Consider the following 22209-nt stretch of genomic DNA (forward strand, 5'->3'; position numbering starts at 1 on the left):
GGGGGGGGGGGGGGAGGACAAGCGGAACAACAGCACCGTGGCACACACGCAGAGATATATTTAGTGAGCACTTTGGCAGGCAGCACTGTGAGGGCATCGGCCATCAGACAGGGCTTGGCACGCCCAAAGGGGGTTGCTGCCGCTAGCAATGCTGACGAGGCAATCCACAAATGTCTACACCCGCTTTCCCACTTCTCCTTTCTTCACTGAATCGCAGCAGAGAAACTCGTACACAGGCCGTTAAGAAGAATCGCCGAAGACGGTCCGCTTCACACACCACACGGGCACCACGAGTCAACATCTTTTTTTTGCTTCGGTGTGGCACTGCGCATCCTCATCCAACAGCTGGGATTTTGCGCTCAGGGGTGAGGCCTTCGCCTTGGCCTGCTCGGGCAGCCCCGCACCGATTACGTGAGCCACCACCGTCGGCCATCCACGAGCGGTGCGGCGCAGTGGGAAACGCCTCGACGAGGCTCTCGATACGGTGGTGGCTTCTGAAACAGCACATGATGCGTGTGTGTGTGTGTGTGTGTGTGTCACCATGCGCCTAAACGCCGCGGCGCCAATCACCCCCACCTACGCGCTACATCTGCTGCGCGTAAGCGGGACAGCACGCACCGCCGCACGCCGGCGGTCTCTCACAGGCGGTGCCGCGGATGAACCCAATGGCGACGTTCATCAGACCGCCCTGGTCTGTGCCCACGAGGAGGCTACGCAGGCGGAGGTTGCCCACACTGAGTAAGGTACGCTAAGATGGAGGATGCACCATTAGCCGTCTCAAATGTTTCTTGGTTGTTTTAGTAGCATGCCTTGTTAAAGAAAGCAGCTGCTTGGTGTTGAGTTGCCACGCGCAGTCTCCAAGAACAAAGACAGAAGAGAGAGAACAGCATGAGGAGTTATTTGATGTGCATTGTAAACAATTGGTGGCATTCTTTGCTCCTGTGGTTGTTAGTGTTTCTTCAGGTCCAAAAGCAGTGAGTGTGTACGATTCCCCGACGTGTCCATCCACCACAAGGGAGTATCACCAGGCCCGAACCAATTAAGATTCTTTTGTCTTCGCTCGGAGAGAGAGAGAGAGAGAGCGCAGCACAACACCGCGCCACACCGCACAAAATACCTGTGCCTGAATGTGTGTCGCTCTCTCATGTTCTCTCTCCCCCCCCCCAATTCTTTCTTTGCGTTCATGTATGTTGGTGTGTGGGTGTGTTTCGTAGGTCCGCAGGCGCCGCATTCTCAGCCACACAACAGCGTTCCCCCTTCCCGTCCCTCACTCACTCACTCACTTCACATCATCCCCTCTTCCTGCCAGCCAGGCCCTTGCAGGAGCACACACACGCAGTCATACATATATATATATATATATATATATGCATGTACATACGGCCGCGTGTGTGTCTGTAGGAACGACAGGACGGGCAGTGGGTCACAACAACACGCAACGCAAACAAACAAATAAAAGGAGATACAAATGAAATAGAGAGCCGGACGTTGTCGTGAGGGTGGCGTGTATCCTTCAGCTTCTTTCCTTTTGTTTGTGCGTATGTGCGTGGAGGGGGTTTCGACTCCTTTTTTTTTGTGTTGTTACTGTTGGTTTTTTTTTGTTTCCGTTTATGTCTCTCGCTCCCTCTTCTTTTGTGTGTGCATTTTTTTTTAAATCTCATGCCGTCCACTCTTTGCGAATTCGCCTGATACCGCTGTTTCTTTCGTGTTAAATTGATTGGTTCTGTTATTCTCGTTTCCCACCTTCCTTTTTTTTTTTGGTTTTTGTCTTCATTACGCACCCGCACAGCCTCGCACTGTGTGTATGCGAGGAGTGAGTAGGTGAGTGCGGGGGATGAACGGGGCGCCCGACGCACGAAGGCACATGAAGCGAGCCCGCTTCCTTTTCCGCCCCCCTCCCCGCCGCCGCAGCGACGGAGCGGTCACATCGCACCGAACACGCCACACCCCCTTCAACCACCCGATCAATCCCGGCATCGACATCCTTTCACACAGTGAGCCCGGGCTATTGTTCTCTTTTTTTTTTGTTGCTGCTTCTCCTTCTCCAATATATTATTCTTCTTTGGTTGTTGTTACTTGTTTTAGACTCTCTTTTGCTTCTGCAGCATATTCCTTCTTTTTTTTTCCTTCATCCCGCTTCTTCTCGTCGTTGGACTTGTCGTTTGTGCGTTTCCCACGTGTCTGTTATTACGCAGGCGTCGCGAGCTCGCAGGCGAGCTTCGCGGCCTCCTCGAAGTCGCGCGCGGGGTGGAGCGGGAGGCCGCTCTCCTTCAGGATGCGCTTGCCCTCCTCCTCTTTGCTGCCGCTCAGCCGCACCACGACCGGCACGTTGCGGCCCTCCAGCTGCTTCGACGCCGCGACGATGCCCTCCGCAATGACGTCGCAGCGCATGATACCGCCGAAGATGTTGACGAGGATGCTGCGCACGCGCTCGTCGCCAGTGATGATCTGGAAGGCGGCGATGATCTGCTCCTTCGTAGCGCTGCCGCCGACGTCGAGGAAGTTCGCCGGCTTGCTGCCGCCGAGCGAGATGAGGTCCATCGTTGCCATCGCGAGACCAGCGCCGTTCACAAGGCAGCCGACGTTGCCGTCAAGGGCGATGTAGTTGAGGTCGTGCTTCTTCGCGAGCACCTCCTTGTGGTCGATCTGCGTGCTGTCGGCGAGGGCGAAGATGTCCTTCTGGCGGAACTCCGCGTTGTCGTCAAAGGAGAGCTTCGCGTCGATGCACATCACGTCGCCGTTCTCCAGCTCCACCAGCGGGTTGATCTCCACCTGTGTGCAGTCCTTGGACTTGCCGATGTTGTAGAGTGCCTTCACCTGCTCCGCGGCGTTCTCGGCAGCGCGGCCAGTGAAGCCGAGCTCGTGTGCGAAGGCGATGCAGTTCTCGTGGTTGATGCCCTCCTGCACGTTGATGCGCATGCGCTTGATCTTCTCCGGGGACGTCTTGGCGAGCTCCTCGATGCCCATGCCTCCCTCGGCGCTGCCAATGAACATCGGCGAGGCCGTCTTGCGGTCGAGCAGCAGCGCGAGGTAGAGCTCACGCTTGATGCCCGTCACCGCCTCCGTGACGTACAGCATGCCGACCGTCTGGCCATTGGGGCCCGTCTGCTTCGTCACGAGGGTGTTGTTCAGCATCTTCTTCGCGCACGCCAGCGCCTCGTTGGCGTCCTTGCACACATGCACGCCGCCCTTGAAGCCATCCTTGAAGGTGCCCATACCGCGGCCGCCGGCGAGAATCTGTGACTTGACGACCTTACGATCCGTCTTGATCTTGCCGAGCGCGGCCTCGACCTCATCGATGGTACGGCACGCGATGCCGAACTCCGTCTTGCAGCCACCCTCCTTCAGGATTGCCTTGGACTGGAACTCGTGGATGTTGAAGAAGCGGCGCTGCATGTTGGCGCCCTTCGGGATGCATGTGCGGCCAAAACGGGTGAGCATGATGATAGTTCTTGGATTTGGGTTATAGTTTGGTTGCTTAAAGTAGTGTGTATCGCTTGATTGTTCACCCTACCGTGATATTCTTGTTTTTTTGTGCTTTGTTGAGCTCTGCGCCGCAAACCAAACACGATTATATATATATATATATATATAAAGAATAAAAATAAAAAGTATAACAATAATAATGATAATTATAAAAGGAAAGTCAGTGAAGAATTGGTTAAGGGCCTGGCAACTGAGACCCACTTCCGTTGGCAACACAGAGTTTGTTGAACGCACACACAGACACGCAGGCATACACCTAAGATTGCAGCACGCCATCCACTGCTGCCCACACAAATACGCATATACGTCTACGCGTGCTTAGTCAGAAAAATAAGTTCCATAGCCATCACAGCAACAACCTTCGCCAGCCAACACTAGTCATCCACGACTAGCGTCGACCCGAATACCTTCACGTGCAGCCTCTGCAGCTCCTCAGAGAACTGCCGCACAGCGTTCCGCACCTCCACTGGTGTCGGGACCTCGCCGCTGCAGGGAGGGGAAAGTGCCGAGCCAAATATCACGCGGCCATCGCTCGTCGAGATGGCGGGGATGATCAAAGCATTGGCGCGCAGAAAGGCGCCGAACATCCCTTTGTTCTGCAGCCGCACAGTACTGCGACCAGCGTCGCAGTCTCGTAGTGAGCCGTGGAGAATGACAGCAACGCCGAGGTTCCTGCGGGTCATCATGTCTATCAGCACACCTCGGCGGTACTCCAGTACACCACCCATCTTCCACAGCGCCAGGCGTGTCAGAGGCAAGCGAAACGACGATGTGAGGGGGTGCACGAGACAAAAACACGCCCAGGCACCGAAGCGCCTAAAGTCAGACTGCGCGTACAGCAGGGCGTGGTCGAACCAGCTGGTATGGCACTCCGTGAAGGAGACTATTACCACTGGCTGTGTGCCGGCGATGAGTCCTGTTTCGGCGAGTCGCACGGCCTGTGAGCGGCCTTGCGCCAGGCGCCGCCAGAGTTTGGAGTTCGTCTGTGCGCGCGGGTTCACACCGTAGTAGCAAAGCCCGAGTGTAAAGCACACAACTAGTATTGTCTCAAGGCTGGAAAAGTACAGGCACAGACACACAGCCAGCACCAACGCCACGGACAGCAATGGGTTCAGGGCGCATTTCCACAAACAGTACATGGGAGTCCTGCTGCCTGCTGCCGCAGCACGAGAGAGACGGGCAAACACAAAGCGGAGAGAAAGAGAGCGAAACAGTGTGAAAGGTGGTCGTGTGACGAGGGATCATGAGGGTGAGAAACATCATATATACATATACATATATATATATGTGTGTAAAAAAAAGAGCACAAGAGACACAAAGATTCATCAGGCTTGCACCTCTCTCTCTCTCTCTACTCAAGTATTCAGTTTGTGCCATGTGAACTCATTTCGTCAAACGAGAGAACATCTTCCTCGTTGAGTACCAGTTGCGCCAGTAGATCCCCGCGCTGTAGCCTAACAGCGTGAGTGTGATCGTGTTGAGCTGCGTCGCCCCCTCATAGTCGGCGAACAGCGCAGAGTACACCATCACACGGAGGGACTCCCCAACGGCAGTGAGCAGCAAAATCCATTGGTTGAGCGGCTCGTACACCACAAGGAGNTTCGGCAGCGCCAAATAGATGAGCAGCAAGGCGAACAGTAGCGCACCCTGCGCGCTGTCAGCGGCTTCATCAAACCACATCATGGTTGCCACTGAGAGCGGCTCCTGCAGCACGCACAGTCGGAACAGACACACAAGATCCAGCGCTAGGACAAGTGCGATTGAGTACACCTGAATAAACCACATGGCCCCAATGCGGTCTGCCTACAACAGCATCCATCATTAAAGAGACAGAGAGATGCATGAATATGTGCATAGAGAAAAATGGAGGCAGGAGTGAAGGAAAACGGTGTACCGGTGTTCCGTCTACAACATGTATGATGATGATGATGATCAACGGAGATGTTAGATGTTTACACAGCACCCTTACTCCATCTCACTTCTCACTCTCTCGCTGCACATACCCACTCATAGAGAGAGGGAGGGAAAGAAGGGGGAAGAAGTGCTCATTTGCTTTTCTTCTCCCTCGTGACGTCGCTGAACTGTCTGCATGCGACCACCATGTACGCATGGAAGCCAAACACGCCACAATTTACCACCATGAATGCCACAAGGATGTAACAGAGAGGAGGGATGGGGCCTTGCCTCAGCCACAGGAGTGACACAAATAGCGGCAGCTCCAGTGCGTGCACCAGTGCGTTGTGGATCTGCAGCAGACGATGCCTCGGCAAGTAGGCCGCCAGAAACCGCGACGTTGCCAGCAGCGCGAGCACGGCCAAGTACATGTACGCATACGACGTCCTCTCAAACGGCGCCACGCGGTCAAACCACGGCGTCGCCTTGCCGAGGGGATCACCGCGCAGCAGCAGCAGCAGCATGGTGGGCACCTCGAACACTCCGAGTCCGGCGGCGTACAGCGCGAAGGCGTGAGACATTCTCTCTCCGCGCCACTCCACACCGGCCCTTCTGGAGCCCTATATCCCGCACCAGGCAGAGATATCAATCAATACTAGCAGGACAAAAAACAGAAGAAGAAAAAACAAATGCACCATCGAGAGCAAAAAGGACGGGGTATAATAGACACAGACACACATAACAAGACACCACCGAGAGGCTCACAGAAACTGCGGCTATTGCCGTATGTGTCTGAGTGTGATTCCACGGATCTCGTTAGTGACTTACTCTCCGCTGTCAAGCGCTGTCATCGCCGTCACCATCTTCATCATCATCATCGTCATCATCATCATCATCGTCATCATCATCATCATCATCATCATCATCATCATCTTCCTCATCGTTGCTGCTTGTCTCTTCGTCCTCCTCCTCTTCATCATCAGCATCTTCGCCCTCCGCGCCATCGCTGCTGTCGTCGCCGTTGCGCTTGTCTACACCTTTCTCAACGCGCTTGTACTTTGCCAGGAGCTCCTCCAGCGGCACCTCCTTCTCCGCCTCGAGTTGCTCCAGCAATTCGCCCAGGTTCTCCTCGTTGCGCTTCTCTGCCTTGCGCAGCGTCGACTCGTTGTCCTTGAAGGCGCGCGATGGGATGTACGCGTCATCGGCGTCGACGGTCATCCCCGAGTGCCGCGCGAGGTCGAGGTAAGTCTTGCGGAACGATAACGCCTGGCGATGCCACTCGCTGCTTTTCGCGTTGTACTCGAGCGCGTTGGCGATCATCAGCGCCACGGCGTTCTGGACGTCAGCGTCGGCGGTGTACGTGCCGTCCTCGACGCGCTGGCGGATGGTCGACAGGTCGATAGGGCTCTTCACCACCGCGTGGTAATCGGGTAGCTCGCTGGCGCTGACTGGATGGTGGAACATGCCAAGCTCATCAAGGTCCCACAGCCGCCGCACAAATGCAAGGCAGCGCGTCTTGTCGAACGTTCCCTCGCGTTCGCGCTTGCCCATGTCTCGCGTACACTTATTTATCTAGCCCCCACGTGTTGGGTAATATCACGCCTTTGTTTGCTTGTGATGTGCCTCCCCTATATATACCTGCGTATAATGTATACCTCTTCTTCACACACACACACACTATATATATATATATATATATATTGGACGGTACAAGGCACAGGGCGAATAGTAGAAAGAGAACAACTCCGCACCGCTTTTCGCGTGTGAAAGAGAATGCGCACACCAAGCAGCAGATATACGCTGGCAAATCTCCACGCAACCAACTCCGCGGCACGTCAGAGGCAGCAGGAGCAGCAGCAAAGAACCCTCCCTCCTTTTCTTTGAGGGAGATCTCCTCTTCCTTTCGCCTCACCGCCACTTTTCACCGCCAATTTTCTCCCCATTCCCCCGTGTAAGCGACCAGTACTTTCCCTTCATTGTCAAATCGCGGTAGTCGTGCAATTTGCCACGAGCAGCAGCCTGCTGGTAGCCGTCAAAGTCCTCGCCAAGTCCGCTGAAACCGCAGTCTGCAAGCTGCTGGTCCACCAGCGAGAGATCGCCCTCCCTCTCGTCCATGCCCTCAGGAGTAGTAAACACACCCATGTTCTTTGCACGGAATGTCTTCTCTAACGCAAACGTCTCAGTGCGCTGCTGGGCGCGTCGCATCTCCTCCTGTCGCTGCTTCTTGCGAAAAACCTCCTCGCACATAAGTTTCAGTGCGTCCATCAGGCCAGCCTGAGGATGCGCCGTGCCCAGCGCAATGCCGAGCGCTGCGGAGATTGGAAACACCGGTAGCTTCACACGCCTCCGCAACTCCTCCAGTTTGTCCGTCAGCAGTGCACCACTGCTGTCGGTGTGGAGATCCATCTTGTTGGCGAACACCATCAGCGCCCTACTGCTGAGGCCGGGCAGGTAATACTCAAGCTCGCGCTGCAGCGCTTCCACCACCTCCCACGGCTCCGACGGTGCTGTTGCGTCCGGAGGGGTGTAGGAGCCAGCCATATCCACAACGTACGCCAGCGACTGCGTGCGCTCGACATGGCGCAGGAACCGGTGGCCGAGCCCGCGGTTCTCATACGCGCCCTCAATGAGCCCAGGCAAGTCCGCCACACGGCACGTGTGGCCGTACATGTTGTGAATCACGCCAACATACGGCCGAAGCGTGGTGAATACGTACGGTGCAATCATCGGCTTGCTCGAGCTGATGGCAGAGAGGAGAGAAGACTTTCCCGCATTCGGATACCCAATAAGCCCGACGTCCGCAATCGTCTTGAGCTCGAACTGAACCAGCATGGTGTTCCCCGGCAGACCGCGCGTGGATTCCGTTGGGGAATGATGCCACTTGTTTGCAAAGGCCGCGTTTCCCTTTCCACCTTGCCCACCCTCGAGCAGCAGCAGCTCCACGCCGTCCTCATCCACGTCGTACACCACCTCGTTTGTGTCGACGTCCACCACCTCTGTGCCGACGGGGAGTTCCAGCAGCAAATCTTTCCCCTTCCTGCCGTGTGAGTTGCGGGCGAAGCCAACGCTACCGGGCGCCGCACTGATCTGGCTCCCCATCGCCTTGATATGCGAGAGGTCGGCGAACCTTCTGCTGCAGCGCAGCATCACCCCACCGCCGTTGCCGCCATTGCCACCAGCAGGCCCCGCAAACTCGTTTCCGTGCTCGTGTGCCATCACACTTGCCCCATCGCCACCGGCACCGCTAGAGACGAGCACCTTGACGGCGTCCACGAACGCGTGGCTCCGCCTGTTGAGGCTGCCCGTACAGCCCCGAAGCATATGGAGCTAGACTATGCAAAAAGTGTAAGGGGAAGAAAAGGATCAACAAGATGGATTTATATATATATATTTTTTTTTTTGGAGGTGAAGGGTTAAAATAATAAACAAGAAAAAAAAGGCCTGCAGCAAAGCAAGAGTCATATGTCTCACGAGAGAGAAAGAAATCAGCATGCATCACACCATGGTTGGGGCTGTGAATACATGGATTATAGGAACTTTATACGCTTCATTCCTTTTAAACTGTTTCTGCAGCGACGGGCGAAACAAAAAAAACAATGGCGACGAAAAAGGACTAGGGGCCTACAAGTACAGAGAGGACGCAAACACAATATCCCTCTTGATCATCTGAATGCCTTGGAGGAACTTATCATGCAACTCCATGCTGCCAATGGCGGGCGAACGCGCGGCGCCTGCCAGCTGTCGCAGTTGCTCTTCGAGGCGCCGCATCATTCGAACAATGTCCCCTTCGTACGCATCTGTCTTGCTCATGATGTCCACAAACTTGGCGCCCTTTGCCCACATGTATGTAACTTCCATCAAAGAAGGCATCGCCTTTTCAACACTCACGCCCTCCTGCACGATGCCACTTTCGATGCTCACCGTAGAGATGCGGCTCACAACCTCATTCAGTTCCTTCAGGGGCTGCTGGAACTCCTCTGGTAGCGTGAAACCGTCAGGTGTGCGGTGCACATTCACCAAGCACGACATGAGTGCAACAATCATTTCCGTCTCCATTGAATTTAGAATACCCTTGAACAACAGCTCTGTAAGAAGAATTTCATTCTCGTCTGTAGTAGTGATCTCACACGCCACACGGGCCTTGCGTAGAATGATGTTGTCCTTGTCGATGTAATCCAGCCGACGCAGCACACGCATCATCTGTTTCAGCTCCTCAGAGAAGATGGCCCGTGACACCTGGTTAAGTTCGTCTTGAATGCCCTGCAACTCCTTCTCCAGCGCCGCCCGCTGTTTAAAAGACTCAAAGGCAGCCTGCAGCTCAGGCGTGGGGTTTCGCACGTACTCATTCTCCTTTAACTGGGCCTCTAACCGCTCCACCTGAACGCGCAGCTTCGCAAACTGCGGATCATTCACACCCATCTCTTCACTCGTCAGGGGTGCGACATCATCGCCGTACTGACGATAAAGTTTCGCGAGTGTTTGCACAATTTGTGCTCGTCCAGTTTCAGAGTCGGGCTCCGCTGGTAGATTCACGCGAAATCGCGCGATGCCATCGATGTCTGTGAAGTCAAATGTCACAGTGTACAGGTCTGCAGAACTTGTGGTGTAGTCCTTGACATGGCACGGCACCAAGGAGGTGGGGTGCGCCGTGTCGGCCTTGCGGCAGATGACGGAGACGTCTACCGTAAAGGCAGCGGAGTCCTTCGCGTTGGCGTCCGGCGTCTTGGCGCTAAATGCGCGGCAGATGCCCCAGTTGAACAGCACGCCATCCACCGCGCGGCGGATGCGGATGAGGCGGCCGGAGTGTGTGAATTTTTTTACAAACACCGGCTGCTTCACAATGTCGCCTATCTCCTTCCGCATATTCGCAAGGAGATCCTCGCAGAGGGCGTACTGGCGCAGCACCTCCTCGTGCTCAACGTGTATGGTCGCGATCTCCTTTGTTAGCGCATCCGCGCGTCGCTCGAGTGCCGGGCGGTTGCGAAGCCGTTGGAACTGCGCAAAGCTGCGCCGCATCATGAACTCCGGGTCGACGTCCTCAACGCGAAGCAAGTTTAGTACCATATTGTAGGTCAGGTGGAAGCTGCTGTTGAGCACATCTGCACCACCGCCGGTGAGCTTCTTGAGCGTCTCTGGTTCCACTGCTTCGTCCACCATTGCGATGACGACGCCCACACGATCGAGTCCACGACGTCCGGCGCGGCCTGACATCTGAATATACTCGCCGCCTGTCAGGTAGCGATTCGCCTCGCCGTCAAACTTCTTGACCGAGGTGAACACAACTGTGCGAGCAGGCATGTTGAGTCCCATTGAAAAAGTCTCGGTCGAGAAAAGCACCTTCACAAGGCCAGCTTGGAAGAGAATCTCCACCACCTCCTTCAGAATCGGCAGCAGTCCGGAGTGGTGAATGCCAACACCGCGCTTCAGCAGTGGCAGCAGGTGCTCAATCGCCGGTAATTTCCTGTCATCTTCCGCAAGGCACTCCATCGCGTTGTTGAACACCTCCGTGACCAGCGCGTCTTCTTCGGTACTGTTGAAATTTAGCCTGGAGAGGGCCAGTGCATTCCTCTCGCACTCTGCCTTGGCGAAGGAAAAGACAATTATTGGGTACATGTTGCGGTTCATAGCCAACTTGATGATCTCCATGATGGGCTGTGTTCCTTTCCTCGATGTCTTTTGCTTCCCGCGTGTGAGGCCGCCAGCCTTTGTGGCCTCACCACCACCAGCGCCGCCCGCTGCGCCATCCACAGCCCCCATGGACGACATGGCCCGCCTGAAGTTGTCTTCGCGGAACTTGCTCTGCTCATCCACAATAAGGAAGATACCATCGGCGCCGCACGGGTACAAGTAGTGCTGCAGTGGCACTGGACGGTAGTCAGTGTGGATGACATGCACCTTTGTGCCGGGGTGGATGCTTTCCACCCAATCTGCGAACTCCCGCGCATTGGGGATCGTCGCGGAGAGAAAGACGTACTGGCAACCCTCTGGCAACAGACTGATTGTCTCCTCCCACACCACACCACGCGACTTATCGCGCATGTAGTGCACCTCGTCAAAGATGACGCAGCCCACCTCACGGAGCATCTCCGTCCCTCTGTACAGCATACTGCGCAGAATTTCTGTTGTCATGACGAGGCAGTCCGAGTCTGACTTGATGGTTGTGTCACCTGTCATGAGGCCGACGGAGTCAAACTTTTCAGAGAACTCGCGGAACTTCTGATTGCTGAGTGCCTTGATGGGGGATGTGTAGATGACACGCTTCTTCTCCTGCAGTGCCTTGGCAATAGCGTAAAGCGCCACCGTTGTTTTACCAGCGGAAGTGTGGGCGGAGACGAGAACGCTGTCGCCGTCCTCCAGTGCGTCGATGCTCGCCTTCTGGAAGGTGTCCAGTTCGTACGGGAACGTCATGGCAGGCGCCGTCTCGCGTCTCGGCCGCTTCATTACCGGTTCCTCATCGCCGGACATTTCTTTTTCCGCTTGCTGCTGTGCACTTTCCGCGGAACCATGCGGAGGTTGAAAAAAAAAGGGGAGGAGGAGAAAATAAGAGATGATGGAAAGGGAAGAAAAACAAAGAGGACTCTACGCACACGACAAGCAGAAGATGTTTATGCAAGCCAAAGCAGAGGAACAAACACGCACACACACACACGTAGAGAGAAAGAGATACATAACGTGGCAGACATGTACTCTCACCGCGAAGGAGTTGTCGTTACTCGATGTTACCCAGGTTAACTTGCAGCTTTAGAATTGCTGCTGCGTGCTCCTCCAGCGGGCCTCGTAGTGCCGCGGCAAAAACGCCTTGTGTGGACTTCTGCGCCGTCGTTACGAGTCTAGTGATCACCTCTGCCGCAACACGACTATTCGACTCCATCCACACAATACTGCTCGGATCGTGCCCCTTCACCGCTATGCATACCACCGGGCACTGGGAGCGAACCTCCTCCGTTGTGAGGTCAACGACCTCGGCGTCGTCAATCAATCCCACTGTTTGAGCGTACACCACATCCCGCATGGCAACACTCGCGTCGGCGAGAGCCAGACACGCAGCGTTGATACAGGCCGCCTTATCACTGCCATCCTGCCGAAGCACCTCAATGCAAATGTGGATCTGCGAGTTTGGGTACTGTGAAAGCAGCACAATGGAGCGGACGACCTCCAGCACAGACGCACTGATCTCATCCGAAAGCTTCGACTTCCTGTTCGGGTCGCGCCGCTTCTCACTAGCGAATGCGGCAATGGCAACTTCACATGTGACGACCGCCTCGTTGTACTTCCCCTCTGTCCTCTGCACCACCTCGCGCGGACCGTAGACTGTGGCACACACATTCGACAGACCCGTTGTCACCGTACAGCACCCATCGCACCCCACCACTTTGCCGAATTCCAAAGCTATCCGCCTCGATTCATGCGGCCGGCGACCGTCAAGCCGCAGCCCTGCGGGATTGATGTATTCCTTGTTTGCAGACATGCCCCCACGCCACACCTTCTCCCTGGCCTACAGGAATAGCAACGACACACGTACGCAGAGAGATAGAGAGGGGGGGGAGGGAAGAGTGAGATATATAGGTATATAAGCAAACAGGAAGCATATACATATATATATATATATATATATATATATATAAAGTCCACGCCAAGAAAAAAAGCAGCAAGAGCAAGCAGCCAGACACGGCAAGAAAGACGCACGGATGCACGCCACGAAAAGACACTCGGAAACGTCGGTGGCGCAAGCTTATCCCTCGCTGCTCGCAAAGAGTCCTCCGCAAGTGGTACTGCAGAAGTAAGAGTGTAACATTGAAAGGACGAAAAAAGCCACCGATGGACGGGGGAGCCTCTTTCTCTGCTACAGTCGCCACTCGTATTGACCAGCCTTTGTCGCGTAGCGAATCCACTTGGACGGCGTGTAGCGTAGCTCCGGCTCTTCCACTCGGAGCTCCTTCACGTGGAAACCACTAAGCGCTCGAGAGGGCGTCGAAAAACTAATCTTGATGGGAGGTCGCGACCACATCTGGTCGGACTGGGCGAGAGTCGAAGCAAGCAGCACAATCTCCGCGCTGAGCAGCATCTCCGCGTCCTTCTGCGTGACAGTCGGCAGCTTCCAGATAATGGCGTGCTTTACGCCGTCAAACCGCGCACTACCCCTTTCGACATTCACCCTCACATCCGCCGTGTTTGCGGGGCATGGAACCCGCACTTCCACCTCGGTGCAGCACATCCCGTCGGGCATCTCGCACTTCAACCCGAATTCCATCTCTGTGCGGGTCTTCGACACCTCCTTTACACGGGCGTGCAGCACCTTCAGCGGGGGTGGCGAGTGCATGGCAGTGCGGTACCACATCAGCACAAAGACGCCGTCCACCGGCACAAAGTTGATTCCCCGCCCCGGAGTGACCTGCACGCACGGGTGGTAGAAGGCGTCCTCAGGGGCAAAGTTGTCGTGCAGCACGAGTTGGCACTCGGGCATACCGGATAGGAAGTTTTTTACCACCATGCGTCCTACCGCGCTGTTCTCCAGCACCTGCCCTGTCTGCGTCACCAGTACGTGCAACTCCTCGAAAACATCCACAAACAAGTCGTTGGCACGATACCACAGGCCCTTTTCCCGCCATGGCATCTTTTTCGTCATTCGGGCCGTTACCCGTTGGGATTCTTGTGGTTTCTTCATTAGTGTAATATCGATGCCCTTGGCGTTAAGGAAGGATTTTAGAAGCACCACTTCTGTGGTCTGGGGGTACCCAAAGTCCATTGTTTCGTCAATCAGCTGCTGTAATGCAACGAAATTGTCCTTGAGCGTATCTTCTTCAACGTTCTCAAAGTAGACATTGCAGATGTCGAGAAGTTGCAATGCGTACTGCAGGCATGTGAAGCAGTTTACGTTCCCGTTGGACACAAGAACAAGGTACATGTCGTGGAATCGCACATGCACGTAGCAGACACCATCCACAATGTTGATAGGACTACGGTCAACCACTTTGGTGGATATAAGTTGGTTGCGGAAGCCCTCCGCGAGTCCTCGAACACTGTACCCATCTCGAAACGTGCGGGAGAGAACGACATCTCCCCTGGAGTTCAGAAACATGAGAACGCCTATCATTACACCTGAAATGATGAAGAAAGAATAAAAGAAAGAGGCATCCTTTTTTCATACCCGATGCAGAAACAGCACCACCAACCGCAAGCTGCAACAACAAGATGGGCACTCTTACGTCAATTATAGCAAGATACAACAATAGCATTGTCAACTACATTCAGGCTTTATTCAGCTTTCCTTCTCATCCGAAGCACAGGTACCCGCTATATTTCGCTTATACTCTTCCTTCATCTCACGCCGCCGTTTTCTTCTCTCCAGTGCCTTACGGTCCCGCACCTCGTCGTACACCGAGACTCGGAGATACCTATCTTTCTCCACCTTGAAGTCATTCAACGCCTCAAGGGCCGCAGATGCAGCCTCACACAACTCGTAAACAACAATAGCGCACCCCTTTGTGGTTCCATCGCTTCCGATACGCAGCTGCTGAATCGCACCGTAGCTTCCAAACACCTTGTAGAGCTCCTCGCCACGACACAGCTTCGTAGGAATCCCCGTAACTAGAAGAATGCGCTCATCTGACATTTGTGCTCTCTATAAATGGGTATATATATATATATATATTACCGCAACAAGAAGCCAAAGAGCAGAGAGCAAAGAGGGTGAAAGAAAATAGGCAAAGAGCCGAAAAATAAAGTGGAGCACGAACAATATAAATTTTTTGATTCCAACAAAAAAGGGCATCAGAAACAGGTTGCACCTACGAAAAAAAAGTTTCAGCCTGTTTCCTTTTTTTTTGCGCTTCGCTTCATGTGCGCTAGTCCCACGAAAATGGAAGGGCTTCAGAAAAAAAGCACCGAATACAGCGAACTGAGGGTACTGAAGGTAGTGACAGCACCCTCCAGTGGGTACCCTCCTACATACACGACATGAGCAATAAAACTCTTCAGGCGAACAGCCTGTGCCTTGTCGTGTGTTACCAGAAGCGCTGGTTTTATTTGCCGACAGAAAGCATCGTACCCTTTGGCAGTTTCGCAGAAGAGAACCTTGTGTCGAGATATTTTCATCGATCTGAGCATTCTAATAATTTCATTCTTTTCCTCTTGGCTTTCTATGCGACACATGAGGTAAACATCCATGTTGAAGGCACATTGGTCGAGGAATTTTTTTCCACAGTATTCAAATCCCGCGCCCTCGTTAAGTACCTCCCATGTAAGACACACTTTGGAGTCCTTAAACTGGTGTTGGTTCAACCTGGTGATAAATAAAGGGTCACCCGTCTTGGTGTTGGAAAGTATTTGTTTGCGCCGCTCGTCCGGTGGGGTATCTTTCTTTTTAAAGAGCATATAAATTGAAAATCCTCCAATGACAGCAGTCATGATCAACCATGCATTGTCGCCAAACATTGTATCCCAAAGAATTTTGAAGAGCGGCCTTCGGGGCATGCGTAGACCTACCCTAGAAATGGTTAGTGTAAAGAGACAATAAAACAAAAAGAATAAAAAGATACATTTACACACATATATATATATATATATATATTTAATGCATCTTTGAATAGCACTAAGGAAAACAAATATCTGATTAATTTCTTTTCTTTTTTTTCCCTCTTTAAAAGAGGTGCACTAAGGCCTAATATGACGCAATAGTCCATATTAGCTCTCATATATGTATGTTTCAGGACGATTTCCTCGAGCTATGAGTCCCTTTCCCATGAGGGCCTCCAAACTCTGTTTAATATCGGCCATCGCAGGCACGTACCCCGTCCGTTGGAGAGACCCTGTGACGCGAGCACACAATTCAGCGTGGTTCATCGTTTTTTTGGTCTTCATAATATGCACCAAAACCGCTTCAATGTTCACTGAATGTGACGTCTCCAGTGACTCACGATGAGCTCGAGGCTCCATGCTATCGTCAAAACTTTTAGTTGTGTTTGCTGTTCGCAGGCGAAGTTTGGTTTTTGGATGAGTGAAATCGTGATTAAACATGTACTGTGAAACCCCGCTGCTATCCTCAGCGGTGATCAATCCCATCTGAGAAAGAGATTCCAAGTGACTCAGGGCATCATTTTCTAGTAGTTCCGTTGTCTGGCATATCTCCTGCAGTGTCAAACGTTGATCATCAGTAAGGTCTTGAAAACAAAGAATTGTGCTCGCAAAAGCTGTTGGTGCAACAATTTCATATGTTTTCCCATGATTCAATTCAAAATGAACTGTACCAAGGTTTGTATTAAAGCAAAGTTTTCGGCCATTATGACGGCGAAGGTAGTAAGACTTGAACAAATGCATACATCGCTGCATACTCTCTGGAAGACTGACCATTACGTTACTGTATTGTGGCCAAACACCAGCAGTTATGACAAAAGCATTAAAACTCCATGAAAAATTTGCCTCTGTTGAAAGAGAACGAAAAAACAGTCGGTTGATCTCTGTCCTCATTCTTCCATCTTTGATCATAGTCTCGAGATGATTAACGACCGAGTCTCCACATTCATTTCGAAGGTACTCGATCAGATAAGTTTCGTGAGAGAGAGACTCTTCAGGCTTAGAGTAAATCAGCCTTCCTGCAAGTAATACTTTTAACACGTGTTCAAAAGTATCTTTTGATCGAATAAGGCGAAATAGACTAAAGGTGTCAAACGCAATTTGTTTGAGTGCTTCATCCGGTGGTCGCAACCTAATTTTTGCGTCGTAGTAGTACGCAAGTTTCTCAGCGAAACCAGGATTATCATTGACAATCTCCCTAAGAGCTCGAGAAACAGGTGATCGGTCATCAGTCCCAACACCAGGTAATGTTAAAACCAATTCTTCCAGTTTATACCGTAATTCCAGGACTTTTTCTACAGCCAAAACAGGAGGCACATGGTCAGTAAAGCCTAAAATTTCAGATCCCATTCTCTTTGCAGTGGCAACTATCATATCAAAAAAGGCCTCTGATTCATTGACCCTCTCTAAAGCCTCTCCTAGAGACCTTAAAGACTTTTTATCCATGTTTCTAACCATGGACGCGCCACCAACAGAATCAGTGTAAAGAAGTTTCTCTGTGTTTTCTTTTATTAGCAATAATCCAAGAATATGCTCGACTCGTTGGCCAGTATCTCGCCCCACTAATTCAGAGACATCGGATCGTACCTCCTCAATTGTACCTGACGTCCACATGAGATACTGGACCGTATCCAGCCTCTTCAGTTCTACTTCCATTTTCTTTCTGTAGCAATCTGTTAACAGACCAATAAGCGGATCCTCCATAAGTGGTTCATAAAGTGTATCCTTGTATAATTCGCGCAGCCTCGCACTCAGCTCTTTGAGTGCATTCCTCGAATCCATATCAGCGGTAAGAATTTTCCCAACGCATTTAGCAAACGCATTCGAAAGGTCATTATTCTTCAGTACTGCCATACAAAAAAGATTATCACCCATCTGGGGAATCGTCTGTCTACGACTCGTATAGTTGTTATTGAGATACAATAAGGCCTCACTGATACGACTAACTGCAAGCCTAAAATCTTCCCATTCCGTGTTGAGGTCACACAAAAAGGTTTGTTCTGGTGCTCTCAGCAGACGATCTCTAATATTCGTCACCTGAGTCGAAAGAACTTCTTCCACGCGTTCAAACAGAACGCTGCTATGTTGTCCCTGACACATTTGAAAAACGGAATGATGAACTCGTTGAAAGGAATACCGAGACATTGTCTTTTTGAGTATGGCGTCTATCGCATCATAAATCACTTCCAATTTTTCAGCAGCAGATGCATCCAAAGGTCGCTTTCGAAGATTTGTGGTCATCCTTTCTACTTTTTTTTATTTTTTTTTTTCTTTCTACTCTTAGTTGGCGTTATTCCCAGCAGCAAGCAAAAACAAATAAATAAATACAAAAAATAAACAATAAGGAGCAAGAAAGCCAAAAAAAGAAAAAGAAAAGGAGCCACAGAGTGAATTATACCTGAACAAGTACGTAGGAAAAAAAATATGTTTACAACTTAGGATCGCTCTCTCTCTCTCATGCTGACGGCCATTTCAAAGCTTGATTTAACCTTTTTTCGTTCTTGATTTAGCATTCCTTTTTTGTCCTTAACTCTTTCCTATACGAAAAGAGACTTGTCAATTAGTTCAGATCGATTATTGCTGAGTTGCCTTTTTCACCGACCGATATACTCCCACCACAACAGCGTGATCCCTTTCAAATGGCTCCAGTGACGCTTGTTCTAAGGGCTTTAGGCGATCCTTCTTCAGTTTTTCGAGTTCAGACGCAATCACCACAGGAGCTTCCAGTGTAGAATCAATGCAGTTGGCCTTGATGGAGATAACGTAGTGACCACCATTTTTCAAAAATGCTTGAGCATTGAGTGCAAGAATACGTGCCTGATCCGGTTGGGCAACATCCATGAAAACACAATCAACCATAGGTACAAGCATACGGTACTTCATAGGATAACGAGCATCTTCAATAATTGGAACAATATTGGGCCTCCTTTTTGACATTTCAACAAGATCACGGCCACTGCGGTTAGAAAATTCTATCGCATAAACCATACCTTCAGGTCCAACAAGATCACTCACGTGGCTTACAGTTGTACCACTTGCCCCTCCCAAGTATAGAACTTTTGATCCTGGTTTCATGTGAATACTTCCCACACCAGCATAGATTGCAGCAGCAAGCTTAGAGCGGTAGGGATTCCAAAGACGATACTCCTTCTTTTCATCTCCACCTTGTGCCGCTGCTAGTTCGATCCGTTTCTCTCCATATACTGACACACCAGGAACCATATTCAGTGTGCAAAGTGAGTCTGCCTTCCCCTTGGAAATAAACACTCCAGGGTGAAGCATGTGCGGCTCCACAATGACCTTGGCGCCCATGCCTCCTCCTCGTCCTCCGCGGCCTCCTCGACCTCCACGTCCACCTGCACCCCTGCCACCTCCTCGAGCCGGTCCACCACGGCCTCGTCCAAATCCACCACCACTGCCACCACCACCTCGGAATCCACCGCGGCCACCGCCTCCTCGTCCGAAACCACCACGCATCTTACTATTCTATAATTAAAGATCAAGAAAAAAAAACAAATACAGATTTAACAAGCACTCAGGAGATGCATTTTAAACAAAAAATAAACCGAAAAAAAACCGTAAAGAAAAAGACGGGCCAATGAATTTCAAGAGGCAAAAGCATAATCCTACTTACATTAGCCATGACAAGAATATAATTAAATAGGATTGCAAGAAAGAAAAAAAAACAATCTCTAGCATCACAGGGGGAAAGAGATCTTACCTGGATCTTATTGAGACGCGCAAAAACAAAAAACCAAAAAATTATTTTCTATTGGCAAGCGTGCTCTTTTTTTTTTTTGTCTTCGGAACAATAGTAAATGATTTATTACTTCATTAAAAGGATGAATGTGAGCTGCTTCTTTGTCTCCCTGAGAAGGAAGGTAATTCACAAAATGGGAAAAAGGGGGAAACAAATGCTCTCTATATAGCTATAACAGCAGTCAAGTAATAAATAACAACAACAAACAAATGAAAAAGGGAAAAGAGAACATCAAGGCGGCTAAAGAAAAACAACATGGCAAAACAGTCTGTTTGTTTTCCTTCTCTTTTTTCCCCCACCACCAAGAATATATGTACCAATGGAGTGGAAATGATGTCCTAATAGAGATGGCGAAAGATAAACATTATGTTCAACGCAATTTTTTTACTTTTTTTTGTTGATTTTTGGTGCCTTACAATCTTATAGATATGGAAATACAATAGGACGCAAAACAACTTTTTTCTTCTCCAACAGAAGAGACATTTTGTCGAAGAAACACCTGTAGACCGATCCAATACACGGGTCACCAAATAAAACACTCTTCCTGGAACAAATATTTTGCAACCAAGCCGCCTAGCACCAAAGAACCGAAAACAAAAAAAAACCACACCACCCCGACACCGCAAGCACACGCCCCCCAACAGCAAACAACGACCCCACCCACGGGACCCCGCCCAACTTAAAAAAAAAAAGTTGTTCCCCTCTGCTTCCCTCGCCCCCCCACCCCCTCCAGCGATTTCCCGCCGGCCCCGGGGCGCCAGCGCCCCCCGAACCGACCGCGGTGGCCGAGGGGGCACGGAACCGCGACAAAAAAAAAATGGAGATGGGGGCGGAGCCGGCGAGCCCGTGGTTGTTTTTGTTTTCGCCGTTGGCGCCCATAAACCAACCATCAAATTACAAAGAAAAAAAAGGCCCTTTTGGCAGTAAAAAAAAAAAAAATTGCCAGCTAGCTGGGATAACTGGACCTGTACAAAAAGGATGCGCAGTCCGGGAATCGAACCCGGGCCTCCCGCGTGGCAGGCGAGAATTCTACCACTAGACCAACTGCGCCTGAAACCAGCAGGTTTCAGGTTGGTGGTTTACCACACTTCATAATGGTCAAGGTTTTTTCTCTTCTAGTATTCTGTTTACTAAATATTGGTTGAGACCCTACTGTGGCTGCTTAGCTCAATGGCAGAGCGCCGTCCTAGTAAGACGGAGGTCGGGGGTTCGATCCCCCCAGTGGCCTCTTTTTCTCACGTACTAAAAATCCCTTCGTGGTTTTTGGGGTGTTTTTTATTATTGATTTTTTCCAGGACAGACGCCAAAAAAAAAAATCACCCACACCCTGGTTCAGCAGCGCGGGTTATTTTGAGGGTTTCGGCAGGAGAAACCCAGAGAGAAGCTTTTCTCAGAGACAGAAACGGTTTGATGAAGTTACCACCATTCTTGCCCCAACCCGCGTACTATTTATATGTGGGGTTTTTGGGGGGGCCGCATTTCAACGCGCGCGCGATCCCAGACAACATGGTGAAAAAAAAAAAGAGGCCCATAATAAAAACATTCTGCGAGTTTGAAGCATACTAAAAGCAGCTTGGCGCAATGCGGAAGGAGGTTGGTTTTTCTTTTTTGAGCCCTGGAGCGAAGCCATCGACAACCCAGAAAAGGCGCCACCATTGATACAATGAAGGCGAGGAAATGAAACAAAGGGCCGCCAGTCCACAAGGCACAATGAGGCACACCCCTTTTTCCAGGGCCAAAGCATTTTTGCGAGGCACACGCCGTACGTGAGCGGCCTCGCGTGAATAAGGGGAGAATTTACCCCCACAGCACCTCGGTGATGCCGGCAAGCTCGTCGAGGCACCAACGCCCACCACGCCCCGTATTTTCGGGGAACTTTACGGCGGCAGGCTTGCGGCATCGCACGGCGCCAGAGCCACGCGCGCCATCGGCAGCCCCCAAAATCGCTGCCAAGCACCGCTCCCCAAAAGAGCCGCCAAGCGCAGCAGAACCCCCACCCAAGCCATGCGTTATGATATGCCTGAAGGTTGCTTGCCATTCTTGGGGAATGGCAACCCACATGAAACGCAAGCACTCCAACGGAAAGAATAATAGGACGGGGGAGCCAAACAAAGACACACCAAAAAACCTTGGCGAGAGAGAGGGAGAGAAAGAGAGAAGAACCCCCTGCCTTGCAAACCGCTGCCCTGAAGCAGGAAAAGGATGAAGCAGAATTGCCCCACCTTAAAAAGCGTACGGGAACAGAGGCATCCTTTCCGACCGACGACCGGCTAAAGAACGAGGGGGGCACAATGCTTGGTGTGTTTGAAATGTTTTGCCGCTATTGGTTCAGTTGGAACGCACTGCCGCCGCTCTGATGAGGACCACGGGGTTCCTGTAACGGTGAAACGCCGGAGGCTCCATGAGGATGCTCCTGATGAGCTGTCTCTTTCTGCCTTCTCGTGCCCCACGTGCGGATTCCAGTGCCACAGCAAACATGGACTCACGAGGCACCGCAT

The 22209-nt window shown here is 51.5% G+C and overlaps 14 protein-coding genes and 2 non-coding genes across 16 annotated transcripts; 1 reads left to right on the forward strand and 15 right to left on the reverse strand.

Moving 5' to 3' along the window:
• Positions 1-2187: 2187 nt before the first annotated feature.
• DQ04_01411040 (succinyl-CoA ligase) lies at positions 2188-3441 on the reverse strand (the record flags this gene model as incomplete). The annotated part of the gene is made up of 1 exon (XM_009310683.1): positions 2188-3441. One exon carries the CDS (start codon positions 3439-3441, stop codon positions 2188-2190), a length of 1254 nt encoding a protein of 417 aa, XP_009308958.1.
• A 419-nt stretch (positions 3442-3860) lies between these two features.
• Positions 3861-4625, reverse strand: DQ04_01411050 (hypothetical protein; the record flags this gene model as incomplete). Its single annotated transcript, XM_009310684.1, has 1 exon — positions 3861-4625. The coding sequence occupies one exon, from the start codon at positions 4623-4625 to the stop codon at positions 3861-3863; it is 765 nt and encodes a 254-aa protein (XP_009308959.1).
• A 244-nt stretch (positions 4626-4869) lies between these two features.
• On the reverse strand, positions 4870-5271 carry DQ04_01411060 (hypothetical protein; the record flags this gene model as incomplete). Its single annotated transcript, XM_009310685.1, has 1 exon — positions 4870-5271. The coding sequence occupies one exon, from the start codon at positions 5269-5271 to the stop codon at positions 4870-4872; it is 402 nt and encodes a 133-aa protein (XP_009308960.1).
• A 260-nt stretch (positions 5272-5531) lies between these two features.
• On the reverse strand, positions 5532-5960 carry DQ04_01411070 (hypothetical protein; the record flags this gene model as incomplete). The annotated part of the gene is made up of 1 exon (XM_009310686.1): positions 5532-5960. The coding sequence occupies one exon, from the start codon at positions 5958-5960 to the stop codon at positions 5532-5534; it is 429 nt and encodes a 142-aa protein (XP_009308961.1).
• Positions 5961-6216: 256 nt separating this feature from the next.
• Positions 6217-6930, reverse strand: DQ04_01411080 (bromodomain protein; the record flags this gene model as incomplete). Its single annotated transcript, XM_009310687.1, has 1 exon — positions 6217-6930. One exon carries the CDS (start codon positions 6928-6930, stop codon positions 6217-6219), a length of 714 nt encoding a protein of 237 aa, XP_009308962.1.
• A 357-nt stretch (positions 6931-7287) lies between these two features.
• Positions 7288-8700, reverse strand: DQ04_01411090 (putative GTP-binding protein; the record flags this gene model as incomplete). The annotated part of the gene is made up of 1 exon (XM_009310688.1): positions 7288-8700. The coding sequence occupies one exon, from the start codon at positions 8698-8700 to the stop codon at positions 7288-7290; it is 1413 nt and encodes a 470-aa protein (XP_009308963.1).
• A 300-nt stretch (positions 8701-9000) lies between these two features.
• DQ04_01411100 (putative RNA helicase) lies at positions 9001-11844 on the reverse strand (the record flags this gene model as incomplete). The annotated part of the gene is made up of 1 exon (XM_009310689.1): positions 9001-11844. One exon carries the CDS (start codon positions 11842-11844, stop codon positions 9001-9003), a length of 2844 nt encoding a protein of 947 aa, XP_009308964.1.
• Positions 11845-12088: 244 nt separating this feature from the next.
• Positions 12089-12847, reverse strand: DQ04_01411110 (putative exosome complex exonuclease RRP41A; the record flags this gene model as incomplete). Its single annotated transcript, XM_009310690.1, has 1 exon — positions 12089-12847. One exon carries the CDS (start codon positions 12845-12847, stop codon positions 12089-12091), a length of 759 nt encoding a protein of 252 aa, XP_009308965.1.
• A 375-nt stretch (positions 12848-13222) lies between these two features.
• On the reverse strand, positions 13223-14473 carry DQ04_01411120 (AP-2 complex subunit mu; the record flags this gene model as incomplete). Its single annotated transcript, XM_009310691.1, has 1 exon — positions 13223-14473. The coding sequence occupies one exon, from the start codon at positions 14471-14473 to the stop codon at positions 13223-13225; it is 1251 nt and encodes a 416-aa protein (XP_009308966.1).
• A 165-nt stretch (positions 14474-14638) lies between these two features.
• On the reverse strand, positions 14639-14992 carry DQ04_01411130 (putative pre-mRNA branch site protein p14; the record flags this gene model as incomplete). The annotated part of the gene is made up of 1 exon (XM_009310692.1): positions 14639-14992. One exon carries the CDS (start codon positions 14990-14992, stop codon positions 14639-14641), a length of 354 nt encoding a protein of 117 aa, XP_009308967.1.
• Positions 14993-15249: 257 nt separating this feature from the next.
• Positions 15250-15852, reverse strand: DQ04_01411140 (hypothetical protein; the record flags this gene model as incomplete). Its single annotated transcript, XM_009310693.1, has 1 exon — positions 15250-15852. One exon carries the CDS (start codon positions 15850-15852, stop codon positions 15250-15252), a length of 603 nt encoding a protein of 200 aa, XP_009308968.1.
• A 210-nt stretch (positions 15853-16062) lies between these two features.
• On the reverse strand, positions 16063-18192 carry DQ04_01411150 (putative cullin-like protein; the record flags this gene model as incomplete). Its single annotated transcript, XM_009310694.1, has 1 exon — positions 16063-18192. The coding sequence occupies one exon, from the start codon at positions 18190-18192 to the stop codon at positions 16063-16065; it is 2130 nt and encodes a 709-aa protein (XP_009308969.1).
• Positions 18193-18525: 333 nt separating this feature from the next.
• Positions 18526-19428, reverse strand: DQ04_01411160 (fibrillarin; the record flags this gene model as incomplete). Its single annotated transcript, XM_009310695.1, has 1 exon — positions 18526-19428. One exon carries the CDS (start codon positions 19426-19428, stop codon positions 18526-18528), a length of 903 nt encoding a protein of 300 aa, XP_009308970.1.
• A 1262-nt stretch (positions 19429-20690) lies between these two features.
• On the reverse strand, positions 20691-20761 carry DQ04_tRNA086 (the record flags this gene model as incomplete). The annotated part of the gene is made up of 1 exon: positions 20691-20761. It is a non-coding gene; the product is annotated as a tRNA-Gly (tRNA).
• Positions 20762-20867: 106 nt separating this feature from the next.
• DQ04_tRNA024 lies at positions 20868-20939 on the forward strand (the record flags this gene model as incomplete). Its single annotated transcript has 1 exon — positions 20868-20939. It is a non-coding gene; the product is annotated as a tRNA-Thr (tRNA).
• Positions 20940-21191: 252 nt separating this feature from the next.
• On the reverse strand, positions 21192-21749 carry DQ04_01411170 (hypothetical protein; the record flags this gene model as incomplete). Its single annotated transcript, XM_009310696.1, has 1 exon — positions 21192-21749. The coding sequence occupies one exon, from the start codon at positions 21747-21749 to the stop codon at positions 21192-21194; it is 558 nt and encodes a 185-aa protein (XP_009308971.1).
• Positions 21750-22209: the final 460 nt, after the last annotated feature.

The sequence above is a fragment of the Trypanosoma grayi genome, assembly GCF_000691245.1.
Source record: "Trypanosoma grayi strain ANR4 Tgr_141_V1, whole genome shotgun sequence".
NCBI lineage: Eukaryota > Euglenozoa > Kinetoplastea > Trypanosomatida > Trypanosomatidae > Trypanosoma > Trypanosoma grayi.